At 41.7% G+C, this 24,571-nt stretch overlaps 1 protein-coding gene across 1 annotated transcript in view; it reads right to left on the reverse strand.

Annotated features, from left to right (window-relative positions):
• Positions 1–18,005, reverse strand: part of ERN1 (endoplasmic reticulum to nucleus signaling 1) — a 133,992-nt gene extending 115,987 nt beyond the window's left edge. Inside the window, exons 1-2 of the mRNA XM_056814671.1 lie at positions 17,988–18,005; positions 17,804–17,936 (exon numbers count right to left, since the gene is read on the reverse strand). Coding sequence (XP_056670649.1) covers positions 17,804–17,936; positions 17,988–18,005 — 151 coding nt within the window. The remainder of the gene's footprint in view (positions 1–17,803; positions 17,937–17,987) is intronic.
• Between the last annotated feature and the right edge of the window lie 6,566 nt (positions 18,006–24,571).

The following is a 24,571-nucleotide window of genomic DNA, read 5'->3' on the forward strand; positions in this document are numbered from 1 at the left end:
GGATATAATCAGTTCTAGAAAGAAGAAATAAAAACTCAATGACCACATGGAAAAAATGCTCCAAATCAATAATAATAAGAGAAATATAAATTAAAATAACCTTGTACCTACCAGACTGAAAGATTTTTTTTTTAAGGAAAATTACAATTATTGAAACTATAGGATTACAAGCACATTAATACACTGCTAACAGAGCTGGAAATGGTCCAAACATGCTGAAAAACAATTTGGAATTCTACCAAAATATTATTAAATTTGCTTACCATTTAACTCAGCAATATTACTAATAAGCAAATACCCCCCACAGAGATCAAAAGGTAGAAAGGAAAGATCTGTATGTACAAAAATGTTTATAGCATCACATCTTGTTGTAGCAGAGAAGTGGAAACAAATTGGATGCCCATAAAGTGGAGAATGGATGAACAAATGCTGGCATGTGAATGGAATGCAATTATGTGACCCTGGGCAAGTCATTTAACCCTGTTTGCCTCAGTTTCCTCATCTATGAAATGAGCTGAAGAAGGAAATGGCAAACTTTTCCAGTATCTCTGCCAAGAAAACCCCAAATGAGGTCACAAAGTGTTGGACGAGACTGAACAACATTTCATGATGCTGAAGCATGATTAGGCTCATTCTTCTTAAAAATAATTTTTTCTCTTATTTCTTTAAATTCTCGACTTAACAAATGCCAAATAAAATGAGCATTTGCATATACATTGTGGATCAAAAGGAAAGGACTATACAAATTACAAATCTTTCTTATGTAGAACTAGTCTTGTCCCTAACATAAACTTTCATCCCTAAGGATCCCAGGGAGAAAGATGCTGGCTCTAATGAGGGCAGTGGTTTTCCCAATCAGACAAGAATTGACAATACAAAATGATGTGACTGATTTTAAAACAATAAACCACAGACAAGAATCTATATAGCAGAATGACCTTTCACTCTCTTCACAGGAGTTGCCTTTAGGAGAATATACAGTTTTTCATCAATGACACTGTTAACTCCCACTGAAAACATATTTGGGGCTCTTCTTTTGAAACCTCTTTTGGGCAGCAAGGTAGCTCAGTGGTTAGAGAGTCAAGCCTATAGTGGGGTTCAAATCTGGCCCCAAATACTTCTTAGCTATATGACCCTGGTCAAGTCACTTAACCCCAATTTTCTAGCTTTTGTCATTCATCTGTCTTAGAGTTGTTACTAGGACAGAAAGTAAGGGTTATTATTTTTTTTTAAGTTGTTACTAGGCCAGAAGGAAAGGGCTTAAAAAAAAAAGAGAGAGACTTCCTTTAAAGTGGCTAAATTAAAACAAAAACAAAGCAGAAAAATGGAAAGTAGAAAGAAAGGAAAAGAAAATATGAGGGAAATAAGAGAAAACTGAGGCTGTCATCTAGTAGCCAAAATATGGAAAGTAAGTTTGCATTTTGAAACAATTGGGAAATCCATAATTCCCATAAGACTTAATATCAAGATCACTTAATATCAATATCACTCAATATCGCCTTTGGTGAATGAGAAACATTTCGTTCTTTTCTACTCTTTTTTTCTACAACTCTCTCCCTGCTATTGTCCTTCATCCCCACCAATGCCAAAGTGTTCAACCACGTCATATCCATCAAACAATGAACCCTAGAGGTTCCCTATTGCCTCCAAGACTAAATACAACCCTCCCCTTTGGAGCTTAAAGCCCTTTATAACCAGTCACCACCCCAGTCCTGGACCTCCACTGGTGGTGGTCCCCCACGCCTGGAATGCTCTCCCTCTTCACCTCCATCACCTGGCTTCCTTCGAGTCCCAGCTCGGACCTTTCCAGTTCTCCCTTCAGTCAAGTGGTTTCCCTCTACTGACTAGCGCCAATGGATCCAACACATCTTATGAGGACTGTACATTTTGTACGTGATTATTTTCTTTTTAAAAAATGTTTTCTTTATTCAAAGATATTTTATTTTCCCAATTCTATAGGAGAACAATTTTCAACGTACATGTTCAAAATCATAAGATCCAAATTGTCTCCTTCCGTCCCCCACTCTCAGAGAGGGTAAGCCATTTGATCTGGGTTATGCATGTCCATAATTATTTTCATGTTGTCTTCCCTGTTAGATAATGAGCACAATGCCCCAAACATAAAAGGCATTTAATAAATGTTTATTGATTGACTATTTTCCCAAGCAGCACTTTGTCCAGGGTTCGTAGTGAAATGTTAATCCTAACTTGCAGATGTGAAGCAACAAAGCAGGGCAAGATAGGAAAAAATGAGGGGGAAAATTAGCTTCTGAGAAAGCTGATCTGCAGCCAGCAAATTAATCATTCATGGCTGATGATTCACTGGCGCTGTTTCTTAAGCAAGCCCCATACTTTAATTATATTGCTAGGTTACAGGCCTAGAGTCATTTGTGCATAATAAAAGCTGAAGCCATTCAATAAAAGTCAAGCAATAGAATCTCCTTGTAAACCTTCTCCCATGTTATTTTTTCCCTCAATTTAAAGCCTTCAATTATAACAAGCAGCACAGTGTAGGGATATAAAAACACTTCAGACCCTAAAACCAGAAGTGCACACAGGGGTTCTCTCCCCAGGTGAACAGAGGATGCTGAAACACTGGCTCTCCACCCTGGAAAATGGACCACATCAGAGCACAGATTTAGAACTGAAGAGCCTTGAAAGGCCAGCAGGTCCAACCTCATCATTTTACCATCATCAGCTAAAGCAATCGGTCAAGAAACATTAAGCAGCCAAATGGCTGGGCACTGTGCTAAATGTTGGGGATACAAGAAAAGCAAAAGACAGTCTCTGCTCTCAAGGAGCTCGGGATGGGGGGGGGGTATGAAAATAATTATGTGGGCATAGCTAAGTGGATCAGTGGATTGAGAGCCAGGCCTAAAAGATGGGAGGGTCTGGGTACTAGCTGTGTGACCCTGGGCAAGTCACTTCACCCCCATTCCCTAGGTCTTACTGATCTTCTGCCTTGGAACCAATACTCAGTATTCATTCTAAGACAGAAGATGTAAGGGTTTAAAAAAAATAATAATTTTTTAAAAAAGAAAATAACTATGTACAAACAAGCTATGTGCAGATAAATTGGGAATAATAGAGGGAAAGCACTAGAGTTAAAGGGGATAGAAAAAGTTGATTGGGGAAGGTAAGATATGAGCTGGGACTTAAGGAAGCCAAAATTTAGGGATGAGAAGGGAGAGTATTGCAGGCACAGGGATAGGGGTGGGGAGCAAAGAGTCATTGAAAATGCCCAGAATTGGGGCAGCCAGGTGGTGCAATGACTAGACATAAAGTCAGGAAGACTGAGTTCAAATCCATCCTCAACCACTTAACTAGTTGTGTCACTCTGGACAAGTTATGAAAGAAACAGAAGGGAGGGAGGGAGGGAGGGAGGGAGGAAGGAAGGAAGGAAGGAAGGAAGGAAGGAAGGAAGGAAGGAAGGAAGGAAGGAAGGAAGGAAGGAAGGAAGGAAGGAAGGAAGGAAGGAAGGAAGGAAGGAAGGAAGGAAGGAAGGAAGGAAGGAAGGAAGGAAGGAAGGAAGGAAGGAAGGGAGGGAGGGAGGGAGGGAGGGAGGGAGGGAAGGAGGGAGGGAGGGAGGGAGGGATGGACAGAAAGAGGAAAAGAGGAAAAGAAGGAGGGAGGGCAGGAGGGATAGAAAGAGGGAGGGAGGAAGGGAGGAAGGAAGAAACCCATAGAACCAGGAGAAACGCCTAGTCTGGAAATGGAGTATCTTATGAAAGGAATAGCAAAGACAGTGTCACTGGGTCACATAGTACATGGAGGTAAGAAGTATGGAAAGGTGAGGAGCTAGAGAGCAGGAGGAAATTATGAAAGGCTTTTAACAACAAACAGAGGATTTCCTATTTGATCTCAGTGGCAAATGGGAACCATTACAATGGATCAAGTTGGGGGATGAAGATCACTGGTGACTGGACAGAGGATGTAGTAAAGTGGAAAGAGACGGGCCAGGAAGAAAGTTATTACAGTACAGAGCAGTTAGGTTAACAATTACCTAGCCCTTGCCATTTTTCAGTCTTAGCATTGAAACTAAGAGAGAAGGTGAGAGAGAGAGAGAGAGAGAGAGAGAGAGAGAGAGAGAGAGAGAGAGAGAGAGAGAGAGAGAGAGAAAGTTAATTCAGTAGGCACAAAGAAATTAAGTATCTTGCTTGTAGTGACACAGATAGTAAATATCTGAGTAACATTCCCTGGGCACCATGGCTATCATTTCTCTAAGTACAATTCAGATTCTAAGGAATAGCCTTTGAGGTACCTATTCCTTTTCTTCATATTTCTGGAAGAATATTTGCTGCCTCAGTGCTTGGAGTAGACAGACCTAGTAGAGGGCCAGTGCTGATAAACACGTAGGCAGCCTCGCATCTAGGACCAAGTTTCTGCAGTCACAGAAAATGTCATGCCCACAAGCCTTGACGTTATCACATTAATGACGTACTCTAGTTCCCAACCTCAGTAAATGCCCTGAAGTCTCATTTTAGTATAAAAGATGCAAATGATTAGAATCAGAATAAATCAAATTCAAGGCCAAAATTTCTCCCTAAACTTATTTTCCTTAGAGATGCACTTTTTGTGTCCTCTCACATACACATAGTCCACAATTACTGTGGTAGTCATTTTGCTACCTGTGGACTGGGATGTACAAAAACATCTGAGAAAAAAAAAAGATATCTATTTGACAGTGACCTCTAAGGATCCTGTACCTTCCCTTTCCATCCTCCCTTCTTCCCTCCCTCCTTTCTTTCCTTCCTTCCTTCTCCCTATCTCACCTAGGCCAATTCCAGCACAGATTGGCATAGAAGCTTTAACCTGTTCTTATTTTTCTATTTTGGGTCACTTTGCTCTTCTTTAGAAAATCCACTTGCCGTCGGCTCCCAGGAACCATTCTTAATATGGCCAACTGATTGTCTTTGACCCTAATTTAAATCAGAATTCCCAAACTCAAGAGATCCATTAGCCTCAGCCCAGTATCAGGGATTACAGGCATATGCCACCACAACCAGCTGGGATCTTCCTTTTCTAAAATTCTATGACTCTCAATAAAGAATAAATAATTTCTGATGCAGCAATACCACTACTAGGCTACCCAAGAAAGATCAAAAAAAGAGGAAAAGGGCCCACATGACACAAAAAGAACAGTTTATTATATAATAGCAACATTATAAGGAAAAACAACTTTGAAAGACTTAGTAACTCTGATCAATGACAGATCACTATTCAAGAGGACTGAAGATGAAACATATCACCCAGAGGTGATAGATACAAAATACAGGAGACACAAATTTTTGGACATGGTCAATGATGGAATCTGCTTTGCTTAACTGGGTAAATTTGTTACAAGGGTTTTCTTTTTCATTTTTGCTGATATTTGTCTGGGGGAGAGAGGATAGGGAGTAGGAAGGAGACAAAACAAATCTTTATTGATGGAAAAAATAATTTAAAAAATATTTTTCTAGAAGGATTCTCTGACTCTGAGAAGCTCCATTTCCAATATTTCAGTCTACCTCTTTACTTCAATGAATGAGTCAAGAGTGTAAAGGACTGTACAAAACTTAAAGCATGATATCAGTGCCAGTTATTGTTATTAATCTCATTAACTTGGGTATTCCCAATCCATGCCTTCTTCCATGGATGCTCCAGAGAAAATATACCCAACATGGCAGAGACCAACATGGCAGAGACCTTCCTCTAGGTCAGGGGTCTTTAATCTTTTTTGGTATTGGAAAAAAAAAAACAAAAGAGAAGGGGTCCATAGGCTTCACAAAACCGACAGAGGTCTTTTCTTCTTCCTACCTCACCTACTCTAATCCCAACAACAAAATGGGCCCATTCTCAGAAGAATGTTTTTAAGTACATCAGAAATCTGCATAGGATTACAAAGAAAACCAGTTAAATTGCAATGAAATTCATGAGCTGGACACTAGGTTAAGAAGCCTTGCTCTAAGCCTATTGGCATTGCCTCCAATGTCAGAGGGAGTAATTTTCTAATAGTAACAGGGGAAACATCTCAAAATACTTAACCAATTTAAGATATTCATCTTGATTCCTGATTTTTGAAACATTTAAAATGATTTAAAACCTAATTTCAGAGTCCATTTTCCCCCTTAAATCATAATTCTTTCTCCCTCATGTTCTATTCCTTTTTTTAATCCAGATCTGTGATCTCATTGGTATATCAGCACTCTTCTGAAACTCTTAACCTTAGAGACATGTCTGAGCCCAGAGAGGTTAAGAGATTTGCCCAGAATCACAGAGCCAGTGTCTGTCTGAATCAGAACCAGAACCCAGAAAATTCACATCATTCATCTATTGTTCCTCAGTCAAGCATGACCAGCTCATCTCCTTTTTAACTGTATGTTTCCTCGATGATGATATCTCTTATCTTTCTTCCTGAGCACAGATTACTGCTAGAAATATGTAACAATCTTTCCATCCACCATGCTTTTCTCCACTTTCATTTCTCAGGGACTGTAGTATGCTAAGATTTGCAACCTTATAGCATTATAAAGATAGGTCTTTTGGTAAAGAGTAGTTTGAGATTATTAAAAGCAATACTTTTTTCTCCAAATACCCTGCTCTCATCTTTTTCTATTCTGGTTACACCTGGAATGGCTGTCCCAGACATGTGCTATTCAGACATTTTTAGTTGTGTCTGACTCTTCATGACCTCATTTGGGGGCTTTCTTGGCAATGATATTAGAGTGGCTTGCCATTTCCTTCTCCAGCTCACTTTACAGATGAAGAAACTGAGGCAAACAGGACTAAACAACTTGCCTAAGGTCACACCACTAAGAAGTATCCAAGGCTGGATTTGAACTCAGGTTTCCTTGACTGCAGGCCCACCACTATCTCCTGCACCACCTAGTTCCCTAGGCTGATGTACTTAGTGGACTAGACAGTTAACTCAATTGTCATAATCAGAGCAATGGACATTGTTAATCTACCTGTTTTTCCCCCCTGTACAGATCGCTAAAATATTCTTTTGAATAGTCCTGAATCTCTCTGAGGGGGCCCTAAAATGCTCCGAGTTTTGAACAAGATCATCTTTCCTTCTATACTAGAGGCTCTTAATTGGGGGCTGTGAACTTACCATTTTTTTTAGAGATTACCATTTTTTTATTTTTTATTTTTTTTAATTTTATTTGGTCATTTCCAAACATTATTCATTGGAAACAAAGATCATTTTCTTTTCTTCCCTCCCCTCCCTCCCACCACCTCTCTCATAGCCCACGCGCGATTCCACTGGGTATCACATATGTTAACTTACCTTTTTTTAATGTATGTTTTGATGTTATTTCTATATAACTGGTTTCTTTTGCAATCCTATGCATTTTGCTTTATGCATATGAAAATATTCCTCTAAGAAGGGGTCCCAGGGCTTCTTTGGACTACCAAAGGGATCCAGAACACAAAAGGATCTATAAGGAATTCTTTAATATTTGAACATGGTTGGATTGAGAGCCAAGCCTAGAGATGGGAGGTCCTGGGTTCAAATCTGACCTCAGACACTTCCCAGCTGTGTGACCCTGAGCAAGTCACTTAACCCCCATTGCCTAGCCCTTACCAGTCTTCTGTCTTGGAACCAATACACAGTACTGATTTCAAGATGGAAGGTAAGGGTTTATATATATATATATTTGGACCTGGCACAAGTACACATCTCCTGGTCTTGGGTCTCCCTTGACATTTGTCATTATTGGGTAGTGAAACAGGGTTGAAGAATACTGTTCCACACAAGATAATGCCCCCATTTGGGCAGGCACCTGGCAGACACCCTGTCTTTAGATTGTGGAGATCACTTTACAGAGTCTATACATTTTAGCTCTGGCTGAATTTATCAAGAAACCTGGTATGGCCTTAACATACACAAGAGACTTGTTTTAATTAGCAGAGAGCCTAGGTTTGCTCTGTTAGTTTACTATTTTTTTCCCTTTTGTTTTTTTGGTAAGAAATAAACACCCACCACAGTGGGCTCTTATATTCTCTACATCTTTTAGTCAACTGTGAAACCAAAAAAAGAAATACATCTTCGAGTTAAAAAAAAAATGCTTGCAAAGACAGTCTCTCTAATAATGGCTTTCCAGTAGGGTTAGGGGACTTTCGGAACCATAATATTCAAGAAGAAACACACACCTGTTATGAGGAGGCCACAAGTTTCCTTTTTTTGCGTATCTATTCTCCCCAATCAACCATAAAAAAACGAGGGGGTTGAACTACTTAATCCCCAAGGCACCTGCGGGCTCTAAATGTTCGATATCATGATCTTGGAGTTCTGTGATCTGTGATCTCTTCAATATGGGTACACTCTGTCCAGCAGTGAAGATTAAAAGCCCTCTACGCCTTTGTAACCTGCGTAATTCTTGTCTACTTTCCTTCCATAAATCTTCCACCGAGAACCTACTCAAAAATCAGTGTTGGCGAAGTAAGAGGTTTGTTAAGTAGAGATGACCAAGTGGTTGTGATGGGTAAGAGTGCCGGGTCTCAGAATCTTACGAAGACCTGAGTTCTAATTTCTCATACTAGTTATACCACCCTAGGCAAGTCGCTTAATTCTTTTCAGGCTGGTCTTCATCACCTATAAAATGATTATGACAGGGGCAGCTAGGTAGCACAGTGGATAGAGTGCCAGGGCTGGACCTGGGAGACCCTGGGTTCAAATCTGGCCTCAGATACTTCCAAGCAATGTGATTCTGGGCAGGTCACTTAATACCAATTACCTAGTCCTTGCCATTCTTCTGTCTTAGAACTAAGACAGAAGGTAAGGAATTTTTAAAAATAAAATAAAATGGCAACGATAAAAACTGCACCTATTGCAAAAAGTTGTCGTAAGGACTGAATGAGGAAATATATGGAAAGCAAATATATAGGGCCATTTAAGTGGCTCAGTGGGTTGAAAGCCAGGCCTAGAGACAGGAGGTCCTGAGTTTATATCCTTCTGCAACACTTCCTAGCTGTGTGACCTGGGCAAATCACTTAACCTCCACTGCCTAGTCCCTATTTCTCTTCTGCTTTGGAAAGAAAGAAAGAAAGAAAGAAAGAAAGAAAGAAAGAAAGAAAGAAAGAAAGAAAGAAAGAAAGAAAGAAAGAAAGAAAGAAAGAAAGAAAGAAAGAAAGAAAGAAAGAAAGAAAGAAAGAAAGAAAGAAAGAAAGAAAGAAAGAAAGAAAGAAAGAAAGAAAGAAAGAAAGGAAGGAAGGAAGGAAGGAAGGAAGGAAGGAAGGAAGGAAGGAAGGAAGGAAGGAAGGAAGGAAGGAAGGAAGGAAGGAAGGAAGGAAGGAAGGAAGGAAGGAAGGAAGGAAGGAAGGAAGGAAGGAAGGAAGGAAGGAAGGAAGGAAGGAAGGAAGGAAGGAAGGAAGGAAGGAAGGAAGGAAGGAAGGAAGGAAGGAAGGAAGGAAGCATGGAAGGAAGGAAGGAAGGAAGGAAGGAAGGAAGGAAGGAAGGAAGGAAGGAAGGAAGGAAGGAAGGAAGGAAGGGCTTGTTGTTAGTCATTTTTCGGTTATGTCCAATACTTTGAGGCCCCATTTGGGATTTTCTTGGCAAATATACTGAACTGATTTGCATTTCCTTCTCAGCTCATTTTACAGATGAGAAAACTGAGGCAAAAAGGATTAAATGACTTGCCTCAGGCCACACTGCTATTAAGTATCTCAGACTGGATCTGAACACAGGAAGATGAGACTTCCTGACTCCAGACCCAGCACTCTAGAAATCCACTGTGCGGCCTGGCTTTTATTATTATTGTATCCCCCAACTCTATTAGATCAAAAGCTCACTTCTGCGTGATGCCTCATTAGTTATTCTATCCAACCAGAGTGAGTAATTCTGTGACATCCATAGAGACAATGTTTCCAAGTACTTAACCAATTCAAGCTAGTCAGATCTGTCCCTGAAAAAAAATCAATGATTTAAAATCTAATTTCCCAGCCCAATTTTTTCCTTAACTAACTTGTTTCCTTTTTTTTTTTTGATCCAGATCTATAATTTCACAGGGATAGTGAGATCTTATGAGAAAAATCACTATCAATGTAGACTGTCCACTATGCTGCAGCTCTTGGCCTTAGAAAGTTGCCTAAGATCTAGAGAGGTTAAGGGACTTGCCCAGAGTCACAGAGTCAGGATCTATCTAAATCAGAACCAGAATCCTGAGGTTCAGCTCTTTAGAGAGGTTCTAACACTGAGATCTGTAAGCTTGTCCTTTGAAAACATTTTTGATAGTTATATTTCAATATACTTGTTTTCCTTTGTATTTCTGTCTTTTGTTTTATTTATTTATTTGTTTGTTTACTTATTTATTTATTTTAAACCCTTACCTTCAGTCTTGGAATCAATACTGTGTATTGGTTCCAAGGCAGAAGAGTGGTAAGGGCGAGGCAATGGAGGTTAAGTGACTTGCTCAGGGTCACACAGCTCAGAACTGTCTGAGGCCACATTGGAACCCAGGACATCCCATCTCTGGGCCTGGCTCTCAATCCACTGAACCACCTAGCTGCCCCTGTCTATGTATTTTATGCACTTAAAAACATTACTCTGAGAAGCACTCCACAAATTTTTTTTTTAATCTTTACTTCTGACAATTCTAAGATTAGAGAGGCAAAGGCAATAGAATCAGACTGAAAATCAGAGTTGAACCCAGAACCTCCCAATCCACTGTGCTACTTGGCTGCCATTCCACTAACTTTTATCAGAAGTCCAATGGACAGTGATGGCAAACCTTTTAGAGATTGAGTGCCATGCCCCACCCCCCCAGACCGAGTGCCCTGCTAGCTCCCCCCCTCAGACCATGTGCTGTGTCTGTCCCCTGCCACATGCTGGGTTTGTCCCCTAACCCCAACCCTATACAGGGGAGGGAGGAAGCACTCCCATTGGGCTGCTGGGCGGAGGAACAGGTGAAGTGAGGAATGTTTTCAGTGAGTGTAGAGAGGGAGAGGGATGTGTCCCAAGCACTCCACTCCCCTCCAGCTCTGCAGCCAGTGATTCCCCCTCCCTTCCCCACCCCATGCGTTCCCATTGGCTGCGGGGCAGAGGGACAGGGATGGGAAAAAAATGTCATCAGGAGTGGAGGAGAGGGGGAGGGGCAGAACATGCCCACAGAGAATGCTCTGTGTGTTGACTTTGGCACTCATACCACAGGTTTGCCATCACTGCCCTAGGGGCTCATACCATCGAAAAGATTCATAACCTCTGTCTTATACCATGTCTCCTCTCTTGTTCTGTTCCTGAGAACAACTGATCAAAATACCATCCCCCCTTTTAAATACTCGTTATTTTTTTCATTTGTCTCCCTTTTCTAGAACCAAAATTATTTATTATAAATACGGAGTGACTGGCTTTGTTTTACTGAAACACTCTGGTTATTTTTATTCATTCCCTACCAAAGTCATCATTCCTGTCCTGTTTCCAAACTCTTGTTTCCCCAGGAACATAAACCACATTTTGTTTGCTTACAGCACTTTGCTTCAAAGTTCACACTGAGGGATGCAGGGTCCACACATGTCAATGCCCCGATATGGGCAGGCTCCCCCCCCCCCCCCCCCCCGTAAGCACCCTGCCTTTGCATTGTGGACATCACTTAACAGAGTCTGGGCATTTGTGTTCAAGGTTATAATCTGCCAGAGAGTATCCCCAACTGGAACAACATTAACTTAAAAATCCAAAATGTCTTCCTATCAGAAGATAAACAGTTACTGCAAGTACCCAGCAATGTGTGGCTTAGAACCTTGTGCTTTCGAACGGCTCCATGATTCCAAGGTTTGATCAATAAACCAGGGGTCCATGCATACTTACTGGGGGATAAAGGGGGTCTCATTCAGGCAGAGAGAGTACAGGATCTGAAGTAGGAAGACCTGAGTTCAAATTTAGCTGCAAGTCACTTCCTAAAGGGGGGAACCCTGTACACAACCTCAGTTTGCTTCAGTTCCATCTGTAAAATGGAGATAAAAACAGGACCTACCTAATGCAATTATTGTGATGATTAAATGAGATAAAGTTTGGAGCATGCTTCAAATATCTGAAAATGTAGCCTATTCTATTATTCTCCCACATCCACAGCCCAGTGACTGAAATAGTTTCCAAACAGCTAAAAGAATGCTTTTAAAAGGAGAAAATGGGGCAGTTGAATGGCTCAGTGGATTGAGAGGGTTTTAAAATAAATAAATAAAAATAAAAGGAGAAAACACTGGGCCCCCTTGAAGCCTTTAAATAAAAAAAAAAACCTTTACCTTCCATCTTAGAATCAATACTGCGTATTAGTTCTAAGAAAGAAGATTGGTAAGAGCAAGACAATGGGGGTTAAGTGACTTGTCCAGGGTTACACAGCTAGGAAGTGTCAAGTTATATTTGAACCCTGTAAAAAATAGACTCGAATACAGGACTAATCTCTGGGCCTGGCTCTCAATCCATTGAGCCATCCAGCTGCCCCCACTATGCGCGCAAGCGTGTGCATGCATGCACATACACACACCTTATTTTTAACCCCTATTTTCTGTCTTTGAATAAATATTGTGTATTGGTTCCAAGGCAGAAGAGCAGTAAGGACTAGGCAATGGGGGTTAAGTGACTTGTCCAGGGTCACACAGCTAGACAGCTAGGAAATGTCCAAGGCTAGATTTGAACCCAGGGCTTCCCATCCCTAAGCCTGACTCTCAATCCACTGAACCATGAGTTGCTTCTCCTCCTTGAGATCTTTACAAGGATCACCAACCTCTACAATGAACTATCTGAAGTTCTAACTCCTACAAGGTACCCAAACCACACAGGACCAAGAGTCCTCCAGCCCAAGAACCTAGGACTAGCCCTAGTGTGATACCACCTTTGATTCAGCTGGAACCTAGAAACAATTCGCTAGTGGAAATGCTCACCAACTACTCTTTGTGCTGACATACCAACATTTTGGGGAGGTTTTTTAGGGATTTTGTTTTTTTAAAAAAGGATTCTAATTTGGGGCACCTCCTACAAATTTAGATGCTCAGAACACTTATCTATTAGCCTGTAGGTCATTTCCTCTTCCTTTTTCAAGTTTAAGACATGTTTCACAGCTAGAGGCAGCTTGGTGGAGCAGTAGACTCAAGAAGACCTAAATTCAAATCTGGACTCAGACAGGGACTAGTAGGGTGACCCTGGGCAAGTCCCTTAGCCCTGTTTGCCTCAGTTTCCTCATCTGTAAAATGAACTGGAGAAAGAAATGTCAAACCGCTCCAGTATTTCTGCCAAGGAAACCCCAAATGGGGTCCCAAAGAGTTGGACAGGGCTGAAAATAACTAAACACCCCACTATATACTTCACAAGTCTTCCTCCTTTCTTCAACTCTTGACTTTCTACTAGGAAACTTCATCATACCCACTGAGGGTCAATCTCAAGCACCCTAAACTCCTAGTTCAAGCTCCTTAATCTCTCAAGACATCCCCCTTCAGAGGATCAGTCAGTCAATCAGACAACAAACATTTATTAAATGCTTACTATGTGCCAGGCACTGAGCTTAGCAAAGAAATGCAAAAATATGGTTTCTGCTCTCAAGGAGCTAACTTTATCCCCAAACTCACTATTCTAACCTCCAGGATGGAGAATGCTGAAATTCTTTTATTTGATCCTAAATCCCCAGAATCTCATTTTTCTAGGTCCCATTTATCTCCCAGCTATTTTTTTCTTTTTTTCTTTCTTTTTTTCTTTTTCTTTTTTAACCCTTTCCTTCTAGAAGTCTTAGAATCAATAGTCTGTATTGGTTCCAAGGCAGAAGAGTGATAAGGGCTAGGCAACGGGAGTTATCCAGGGTCAGAGCTAGGAAGTATCTGGGGCCAGATTTGAACCCAGGACCTCTCATCTCTAGACCTGGCTCTCAATCCCCTGAGCCATCCAGCTAGCCCCCACCCCCACCCCAAGCTATTTTTTTTTCTCTCCCTCTCTTCTCCTTAGTATTCTCCTTTTCCATTCTTGACATCTAGAGTTAACCAGTCCCATGTTACACCATCCTATACTCCAGAAACCTTTGCCCCGCTCCCTTGTCCTATCACTACTCAGGCCTTGCCAAACCCCAATCCTAGATTACTCTCACCACCCACTTCCTCCCTTCCTATTCCTGCTAACTGAACAGTAAAGGAAATAATGCACCTAGGCTCACTGAGGAGCCTACAAACCGATGTTATATAATCTCATTGAGACAAAGTAGTCCTTTCACTCCTCCTGAAATTAATTCTTTAATCTCTCTTTCTAGGGCAGCAAGGTGACAAAGTGGATGGAGCACAGAGACTCCTCTTCCTGAGTTCAAATATAGCCTCAGACACTTACTGGCTGTGTGACTCTGGGTGAGCCACTTAACCCTGTTTCTCTCAGTTTCCCCAACTGTCAAATGAGCTAGAGAAGGAAATGACAAACCACTCTAGTATCTTTGCCAAGAAATGGGAATCAGAACCATCCTGGAAGACAATTTGGAACTCTGCCCAAAGGGCCATAAAATGGAGCCTACCCTTTGATCCCATAATACCACTACTGGGGGTCTGTATCCCAAAGAGATCATAAAAAAGAGGAAAGGACCTACTTGTACAAAAATATCAATAGTAGCACAGGACGGAAGTAGATGGGAGGAGATAAAGCTGGAAAGATCTATATGAAATGATGCAGAGCGAAATAAGCAGAACTGGGAGAACATAGTACACAGTAACAGCAATATTGTAGGATGATCAACTGTGAAAACTTTTCTACTCTCAGCAATACAATGATCCAGGGCAATTCTGAAGGACTTATGACAGGGAATGCTATCCACCTCCAGAGAAAGAACTGTGGGAGTCAGATGGATGCAGATCAAAGCACACCATCTTTCACATCAGTATATTTATGATTCTATTTAGGGGTTTGGGTTTTGTATGAGTGTGATCTTACAGCAATGAGCAATATGGAAGTGTGTTTTATATGATAATACATGTATGGCCCAGGGGGGGAATAAAGAAACAGGGGTCAGACACAAATAAAAAATGACTGAACAACAAAACCTCTTTCTACAGAAGCTGTCCCAGACTTTTTCTTCTCAAGTCTCCCACTTTTCTCTCTCTGCTCAAGCCCTCATCTTAAGCTTTACTAAGAAATGGAAGGTTGTGGGACAGGTGGCTCAGTGGATTGAGAGTCTTAGAGAAGGGAGGTCCTGGGTTCAAATCTGGCCTCAGATACTTCCTAGCCCTGTAACTCTGGGCAAGTCACTTAATCGCCATTGCATACATAATATTGATTCTAAGATGAAGGTAATGGGAAAGAGAGAGAGAGAGAGAGAGAGAGAGAGAGAGAGAGAGAGAGAGAGAGAGAGAGAGAGAGAGAGAGAGAGAGAGAAAGAGAGGGAGGAAGGAAGGAAGGAAGGAAGGAAGGAAGGAAGGAAGGAAGGAAGGAAGGAAGGAAGGAAGGAAGGAAGGAAGGAAGGAAGGAAGGAAGGAAGGAAGGAAGGAAGGAAGGAAGGAAGGAAGGAAGGAAGGAAGGAAAAAATGACTTTAGCTCCTTCTTTTCCCCAAATGCATAAAACCCCTTGACAATGTTCCTCATTCTCTCTTCCTTTCTTCTTGTTACTGTTGCCAACCTCTCTACTTCAGATCACAGATTTGGAACTGAAAGAAAACTCTGAGGTAAATTATTTCGCTTCCTTGCTTTGACAGATGAGGAACTTGGGCACAAGGTCACAGTGGCCAAGCCAGGATTAAAACTCAGGCCCCCTAACTACAAACAAGTATTCTTTTTTCCCAACATGCCAAGCTGCCTTCCTCCCCTATACATTCCAACCCCGCTCATCAAGTAGTAGATTGCCCTCTCTAGCATCTTCTCCATCTGACCCCTTCCCCAATGTCTACATTGGAGCCTCCTCCATCTTTAAAAATCCTTACTTGACCTTATCAAATCTTCCAGATATCAGCCTATAGTTCTCTTTCTTTATAAGTGAAACACATAAAAAAAAATTATCTGTACTTCCTCTTCCTCTCCTCCTACTCTTTTCTCAGTCAAATATTCAACTGAAAATATGCTGCCAAAAGTTATTAATGATCTCACATGCCAAATCAGATGGTCCTTTCTCAATCTAATACAAATTCATGTCTGACTGACCTCCCTGAAGCACTTAGCAGTGAAGACCACCCTCTCCTCCTGGATACTCTCTCCTTGATCCATTGTCATGACAATGCTCTCTGATTCCCCTCCTACCAGCCTGGCTGCTCTGTCTCTATTTTGCTGTATCATTTTCTCTCTCTGAAACCCTTTCCAGTCCTCCTTAATCTTAATGCCTTCCCTCTAAAGATTATTCCCAAGACCCAGTAAACAGCTTATTTGTAAGAGCTCCTTGACAGCAGGGATTGACTGTCTTTTGCCTTTCTTTGTATCCCCAAAGTCAGTCAGCACAGTGCCAGGCACATAGTTAAGTGCTTAATAATTTTCTTGACCTAATGATTCCTTTTTTCTTTTAAACCTTTACCTTCTGTCTTAGAATCAATACTGTGTATTGGTTCCAAGGCAGAAGAGTGGTAAGGGCTAGAGGCAATGGGGGTCAAGTGACAGGGTCACACAGCTGGGAAGTGTCCAAGGCCACATTTGAACCCAGGTCCTCCCCTCTCTAGGCCTGACACTCAATCCACTGAACTAGCCAGCTGCTCCCTGGTTTAATGATCCCAATTGGTAGTACCTCTCCCCACAAAAAATTACCTTGAATGCTTATGGATGTACATATTCCTCTCATAGGTAAGTTCCTTGAGGTTAAGGGATGATTCATTTCTGTATTAGAAAACAGTGCCTGGCACTCAGGATCAAAGATGTTGACTTGCAATAGGCTTCTAAAGCCATCTAGTCTATCCTACTCTTCTCTCTTCTTACAGATGAGGAACTGGGGTCTTGGAAAGCTAGATAACTTACCCAAATGTCCCAGACTATTTAAACGAGGCTCAGAGCCAGACTTCAGAGCCAGAATTCTCCCACTCTACCATACCGGCTCAGCAAGCGCTTAGTAGATACCTAATAACAGCTTGTTGACGGACAGCAGGCTCTGAAAAAAGACTTGTTGAATTGGACGTTACCTGGGCTGGAGTCAGTCTCCTCTCCAAACAAATCAACCAGCCCATTTTCACTCTCTGACACACACTCTCTGACACAGAAAGGGCGAAGTGACCCCCGGTAAGGTAAACCCTTACGGTCACTGGGTAAGCAACATATGGGAACACCACCAGGATCCTTCAGGCTTCCCTCACCAAATAAAGTTCCTCGGGGAGCTCCCTTCCTACAAAACGGGGCAGAGATTTTTCCAGGCGATTTCCAAATTGCCAACAGCCCAGCAAAGTGGAGTTCCCGGCTCCACAACTTCCTCCTTTCCCCTCCTAGAAACCTCAAGCAGACCGGCGTTTCCCCGGAGTTGGGAGATCCCGAAAAAGGAATGGGTGGCGGGCACCTGGGCTTGGACTCTGGCCTCTGCGGGATAAAAGGGATCAAACCAGAAGGGGTACACATCTGGCTAAGGGGCTCCCCCAAATCATTCCTCCCTCGCGCCTTCGCGGCAGTGCCAGATCTGTGTGTACAGACCCCGGCTTTCAGGTCTCCAAAGCGCACAGCCCCGGCTCTCCACTCCCGGGGTTGCCACTTCCAGCTTTCAGCTCTCCCGAGCGCATAATCCCCAGCTCCCCGTTTCCCCGGGCGCACCGCTCCCGTTCTCTGTTCCCCAAGAGCGCACGGACCCCCGCTCTTAAAGATCCCGGCCTGGGCCCCAGCCTAGATTCGATCGCGGGAGGAGGGGGTTCGCGGGGGGTGGGGGAGGACCGTTCGGTCAATGACCCGATCTTTAATTCGATCACTCACCCCGGGACCTGGCAGGGGCAAGAGCAGCAGCGCCAGCAGCTGCAGGAGCCGGCGCGGCGGGACCGGCATGGATGCGGGCTCGCCTCTTGCTCCGAGAGGGCAGCGCGGGCAGGATGGGTCGGAGCGGCTGGAACTACGGCAGCTAGGCAGCTTCTCCGGTTCAGAGGACACGGGGCTGGCTCACCGGTGGCGACTCCTCCATTCCCGGCCCAATGTGAGCTGTGTCCGGGGAGCTTCTTCCTGTCTGGGCGGAGCCGAGCGACTACCACCGGCTCCTGCTCCTCCTCCCACTCTATTTCCCTCCCTCCTACTTATTCCTGGTTCTAGGCATTGCAGCCCTGGGGCCCTTCGGTGGACTGGACAGTGCCCTGTTGCGAGTCGCTGCACTGTCAGGCCTCGATTACTTTTATGGAGCAAGATCGGGATTAAGACCCACCTTTCCCTCCTCTGCCACGTATACAATATATGCCTTAGCTTGAGCGGCCCCTTGGGGCAGCTGAGTTAAAGGGCAAATTTTACTTCTCCCAAGAATGCTCACCTATGGGTGCCTCCACGGGTTCGATCAACTCTCCATCTCACCTGGGTCTGAAACATATTCTAGCCCATCACCCAGGACTGGTAAGAGCGCTGGCCCGAGTCTGGATCAAATGCTGCTCCTATCAGCTTTGTGTCAGAAGCTCCCTCCACCTCAGCTTTTTCAAAAGAAAAATGAAAGAGGGCAGCTGGGTGACTCTGTGAGTTGAGAGCCAGGCCTAGAGACAGGTGGTCCTGGGTTCAAATCTAACCTCAGACACTTTCCCTAGCTATGTGACCCTGGGCAAGTCACTTAACCTCCATTTCCTGGCTCTTTCTGCCTTGGAACCAATACATAGTATTGATTCTAAAACAAAAGGAAACTTTTGTTTTAGAATCAATACTATGTATATATAAAAGAGGGAATTTGGACTGGAAGATTTCCACAGTCCCTTCTAGTTCTTATATTCCAGGTTTGTTTCCCTTCTCCCATCTTCCTTTCCTTTTCTCTTCCTTTTCTATTTCTTTTCTCCCTTCCTTTCCCTTTCTTCTCTCTTTTTTCCTTCCCTCTTTCCCCTATGCTCGCAAGAATATATTGATGGCCCTTGTGCTAATCATGTCATATTTCAAAGTCCACCCCCAGCTACCAGCAACATGTTCTCACTTAATACCTTCCCTCTTGGTCTGATTTCAGTATCACTAAGCTTAAGCAGCGGGTAGGACCCACACCTTCTACACAGCAGTCTTCCTTTCCCAAATTCTTACTTCCTGGCCTTGTTTCCTGTTTGCAGTCTGATGAAGGATTATGAGGAAGTGAGACATATACTGAAAGAAAGTCATGGGGCAGGTAGGTATTGTTGTACCAGGGGCTGGAACTCATTATACTGAATTCAAATCTGGCCTCACACACTTACTAGCTGTGTGACCCTGGGCAAGTCCCTTGACCCCCATGGCCTAGCCCTTACCACTCTTCTGCCTTGGAGCCAATACACAGTATTGACTCCAAGAAGGTAAGGGTTAAAAAAAAAAAGTACTTCATGTGATAGAAAAGTACTGGAAACAAAGTAGGCGCCCATCAGTTGGGGAATATATAAACAAATCATGCATAGATATTATTGAATATTACTGAGCCATAAAAAATTATAAACATGAAGAATTCAGAGAAACATAAGAACATTACTTATGCTGATATAGAATGATGTAAATAGAACAAGGAATAAAAATACACATTATTAAAAAATGAATGGAAACAGAACCAAAAAAGAAACTAAACAATATATAAAAATGATGACTATACTTGTCTCTAATGAAGATATAAGAAAATGTACTTCAATCCCTTTTTAGATGATAGGAGTCTTTGAGAGTGGAACATTGCACGTATTGGTTGACATTAAATGTTTAGTTTAACTGAACTTTTTAATCTTCCTTTTTTATTCTTTGTTTATAGGGACAGTTTGTTGTTGTTCAGTCATTTCAGAAGCATCCAACTTTTTGTGACCCCATTTGCGATGGTTTGCCATTTCATTCTCCAGCTCATTGACAGATGAGGAAACTAAGGGCAACAGGGTTAAGTGACTTGCCCAGGTTTACACAGCTAGTAAGTGTCTGAAGCCAGATTTGAACTTATGAAAATGAGTCTTCCTGACTCCACCCTCAGTACTCTCTTTACTGTACCACCTAGCTGCTGTTTGGAAATGAAGGTGATCATGAAAACAAAAGATAATAATATAAAATTGTTTTTAATCTGTAAAAAAAAAAAGAAATTACTTACAAATTGAAAAAAATTAGAAACTGGTGTATTTTTACCTTGTTCACATGGTTACAGGAGATTCTTTCCTGGGCCTGGGACAATAAAGAAGTAGAACTGGGAAAGATAAAAAATTTGGAAACTTGATCAAATATCCAAAGTGTGTCCACATTGTAGATTAATTTGATTAAAATTTAAAAATGAGGTGGGAGGTAGCTGGGTGGCTCAGTGGATTGAGAGCCAGGCCCAGAGACTAGAGGTCCTGAGTTCAAATGTAGCCTTAGATACTGCTTATCTGTGTGACCCTGGGCAAGTCACTTAACCCCCTTTGCCTAGCTCTTACAACTCTTCTACCTTAGAACCAATACACAGTATTGATTCTAAGACAGAAGGTAAGGGTTTAAAAAAAAAAGAGGTACACAAATTAAATTATAACCTATATAGAGCTTCTGATTACTATCCTAACTCCCTCCAGGGCACATAACAATGCTGATAAACCCAAAACAGCAATTAAGAGTCAAATAAAGCTAAGCAAACATAAGGTCTGTGGTTATATTCATTTTAATAAGAGTTTACAAGCACTCTATATGTAAATGGAAACCCTAGCACAGCATGACACTGCTTTTAGGCAATCTTAAGCGAATAGACTCCATGTGCTGAGAGGGAATTCCATCATTCCTGAGCAATCTAGTCATGAATACCTAGAAAAACTGAAACAAACAAGCTGGAAGTTAATTTTTTAATTATTACCTTGCCCAGGTTGCAAACTGAGAACAAGACCCCAAGAGGTCAGAGTATGGTACTCAGAGAGAAACTTGAATGAGCAGGACACCCCCCTCTCCCTCTCTGCCACCATTCTACCATATCTTGCATTCATAGTGGGCTTTAGGGGCATGGAGCTAGGTTTCCCTCCTTAAAAAGATGTCTGAGAGGAGAATCTTCTTGTTAGGAACTCTGGTGGCCTTTTTCAGATTAAAATGTCACTGTGACCTGACTATAAACACTGCAGATGGAACACAAAAGGGAGTGTTGCCTGAGCCAGTCATAAATCAGATTTAAATATCCTGGAAAGAAAATCCTGAATAATGGAATCTTCATCAGGTGAATTAAACTTGGAATAGCTTCTATTTTTCTACTTTGGCAGGATTCATACAAAGTTATACATTCTTAGGGAATCATTAGTGGAGTGGGATGGGATACTGCTCAATCATTTGTATTTCTATGCCCTCTCTCCCAACCTCGAGTACTGATTGACTCATTGCCTAAATGGGTTTCTTGGTATAAATACTCCTCTGCTCTGGGAAGTTTTGTCAAAAATTAAGTAACTATATTTTTATAGCTCTGAGCCCCCAGTCAGAGGCAACACTCTGGCAAAATACTTTACTGTTAGAGCTTTCTCTCTTTTCTCTAAGGAGATGATACCCCCTTTAACTGCCTCTTCCCAATTAAATTTCTAAGTATGTTCTTGTTGTTGTTTACTTATTTTCAGCTGTGTTCTACTTTTCATGACCCCTTTTGGGATTTTCTTATTCAGATCATTTTACAGACGAGGAAGCTGAGACAAAGAGGGTTAAGTGACTTGCCCAGGGTCATACAGTTTGTAAGTGTCTGAGACCAGATTTGAACTCAGGAAGACTTATCTTCCTGACTTCAGGCTGGGTACTCTATCTAATATGCCACCAAGATGCCTCTAAGTATATCCAGACCAGCAAATAGCTATGATTGATATTATTTATAAAGAAGGAGCAAATGTTTAAAAGAAAAAGAGATGGACAAGACATTCAAATGATCAAAGGAAAAGGTTTCAGGGTCCTTCAAGAGGAAGGGAGAAAGGTGATAGAGAATTGTCACCCCTTGTATCTTGTAAAAAATAGACACGAATCCAGGACTTCAATCCCCACAAGCCCTTGCTCCACTTCCCCAAAATGCTTTGTAATCTCACTGAATTCTCAGGTGGGCCAAGATCGAGAAGGTATTTAAACCTGGTTGTGAATAGGCTCAGGGCTTTTTTGGACTTCCGTTTTGGAGCAGAGGCATCTCTTCCATGATGTGAGATTATCTTGTCTAGGCCTCTCTGGCCTAGATCTTAAGTTCAGTTTTAATAGCTAGTGCCTAGAAATTTTTTTGAGCCACATTTCTCTGGTCAAGGTTTTTTTACCCTTGCAAAGCTGCTGCTCATTTCAGCCATTAGATAGCTCATAGGCTCATTCCGGACCTGTTGTGTTTGCCGCCCACCCCACCCGGCTCAGCCGCTTCCTGCCTGCAGCCCAGATCCTGACCTCTCTCAGTCCTCACCTGCATTCCTGCCCCGACCCACCCCAGTGGTTTCTCGCCCATCTGGCCCAGCCGATCCCAGTCCAGCAAAAACTGGCCTCCGACCCAGACAGCTCATCACCCAGATCCTTGGAGCAGATCGCTCAGGACTCATTTCTACTAGCTGGTAACAAGGGATTGGGCTCCACGTGGGTGGAGTGGATCGGAGGAGGGGAAGAGACTAGAGGAGAAGAAACAGACTTTTCAAACAGGAATTTAAAAAGCAATGGGCTATTTAAAAGGATACCTTTTGACTGTTCTGGTAATTTTATTGACTTCACCTGCCTGTCAGGGAGAAGATTCAACTAACTTTGAAGGGGCAAATGGGTGGCTCAGCGAACTGAGAGCTAGACCTAAAGACATGCAGTTCTGGGTTAAAATCTGGCCTCAGATACTTCCCAGCTATGGGGCCCTGAGCAGATCCCTTAACCCCCATTGCTTAGCCCTTACCACTCTGCCTTCAGACAATAGACATTTAAATGGATAATTAATTAAAAAAAAAAAAAGCACACACCTAGGAACTTTAAAGACTGCAGGTTATGATTTTAAGGCATTTCAGACTCCAATGGTTTATAAAAAATCTCTGTATTTCTATTGCATTTCCTGATTGTTTTGTTTAATATATAACTTTGTGATTTTAAATTCATATATTACTGGATTCAATATTATTCTGTTATACTGTTCATTTAATGTACTGAGTTAACTACTGTTAAATTCTATTGTTTTTCCCCTATAACTGTGCTGAACAAACATTACTGAATAAGCCCATATATGAAAAAAAAAAACAACCCAGCCTTTCTATTTTTGCCTTTGTAAATTGTCACATAGAGGATAGATGGACTTCATCAGAACTGGTTACAACTGCAATAACAACCTTTGGAAAATTTAATGTGCTAAATATCTCAAATGATTTTAAGGGTTTTTTATATATGATTTTGTAATTTTTTTTAACAATCTCTAGTTATTTTTGGCTGCCCCTACCACGAGGTAAGGTCAATTCTAGTAGCTGAAGTGAAATACATTTTATAACCCCCAACCTTCCCACATTTCTAAATATGTGAATGGAAGTTGGGGCAGTTAATCTCAGAGCATGTACCCCTAAAAAGCCTCCAAAAAAAGGAGAATCCCTTTATTTATACTCTTCAGTTCACTATTTTACTTCCACAAGAATGATATATAGATTTCTTGATTATGTTCTTAACCCAAGATGAGTTTTACTTTGTTTAAAAAATATGTTTATTACCAAGGTTGAAAGATTGCTATGATTGTAAAAACTTGTGACAAATATCCATCAATTCATAGGTTTTAAAAAATGCCATACAGCAACTTATGTGAAATATGAAAGTGTGTTTGTTTGCTATTGTAATTAATTGGGCTATTGAGAATTTTGGGGATATTGATACCTATGTATTTGTACTACTGTATTTTTAAAAATGAAAAAATGTTACCTTGCTCAATTCATTTGCCTTCTACTCACAGTGATCATGGCCAGATACAAAGAGGAAATGGATCTCATTTTTGGTGAGAAAGCCTTGCATTTTATATTTTCTTAGCTGACACAGAATGTCAATGATTATAAGCTATATTTTTGAATTTTAAAACTCTTTTATTATTATATTTTCTTACATGTGCAATATACTATTTCAGTGTTTTTTCTCTCTTTTTTATATTTGAAGCACATGTCACCAGCATTAAGATTTTCTTTAACCTTTTGATTTTTTAGTACTACAAGTTTAAGATACATTTGCTAATGCATACCCTTGTGAATCTTGAAATTTCTCAGACTTGTGAATGTTAAAAATTTCCACATTGGGGAATTCTCCATTGGAACAATTCCCTACTGGGAACATTCCCCATTTTTGACAGTGAGAACTCTACTTGGATCAGAAATGGGAGGACCTCTGCTCCACCCTTACTTGGAACTGCTTTGGGGGAAAAAACTCCTTGCTAAACAATGAGGGTACTTGGGCCCATACTTATAGTGAGGCAAAAAATTCTTTAAGCCATGCCTATTTTTAGAAGTAATACAAAGGGGTACTAAAGTACCTATTAAAGGTCAAGCAACTTGTAAACTTGCCAGGAGCAAAGAGGTGAAAACCTATTCAGAAGTTTTTCTGGTTCAAACGTACTAAAGGGATTAGTCAACCCAGCAGAAATGGGCTGTCCTTTAGAAAATGTCTACTGTGATTGGTAGA

Source organism: Monodelphis domestica, chromosome 2 (genome assembly GCF_027887165.1).
Source record: "Monodelphis domestica isolate mMonDom1 chromosome 2, mMonDom1.pri, whole genome shotgun sequence".
NCBI classification, from domain to species: Eukaryota; Metazoa; Chordata; class Mammalia; order Didelphimorphia; family Didelphidae; genus Monodelphis; species Monodelphis domestica.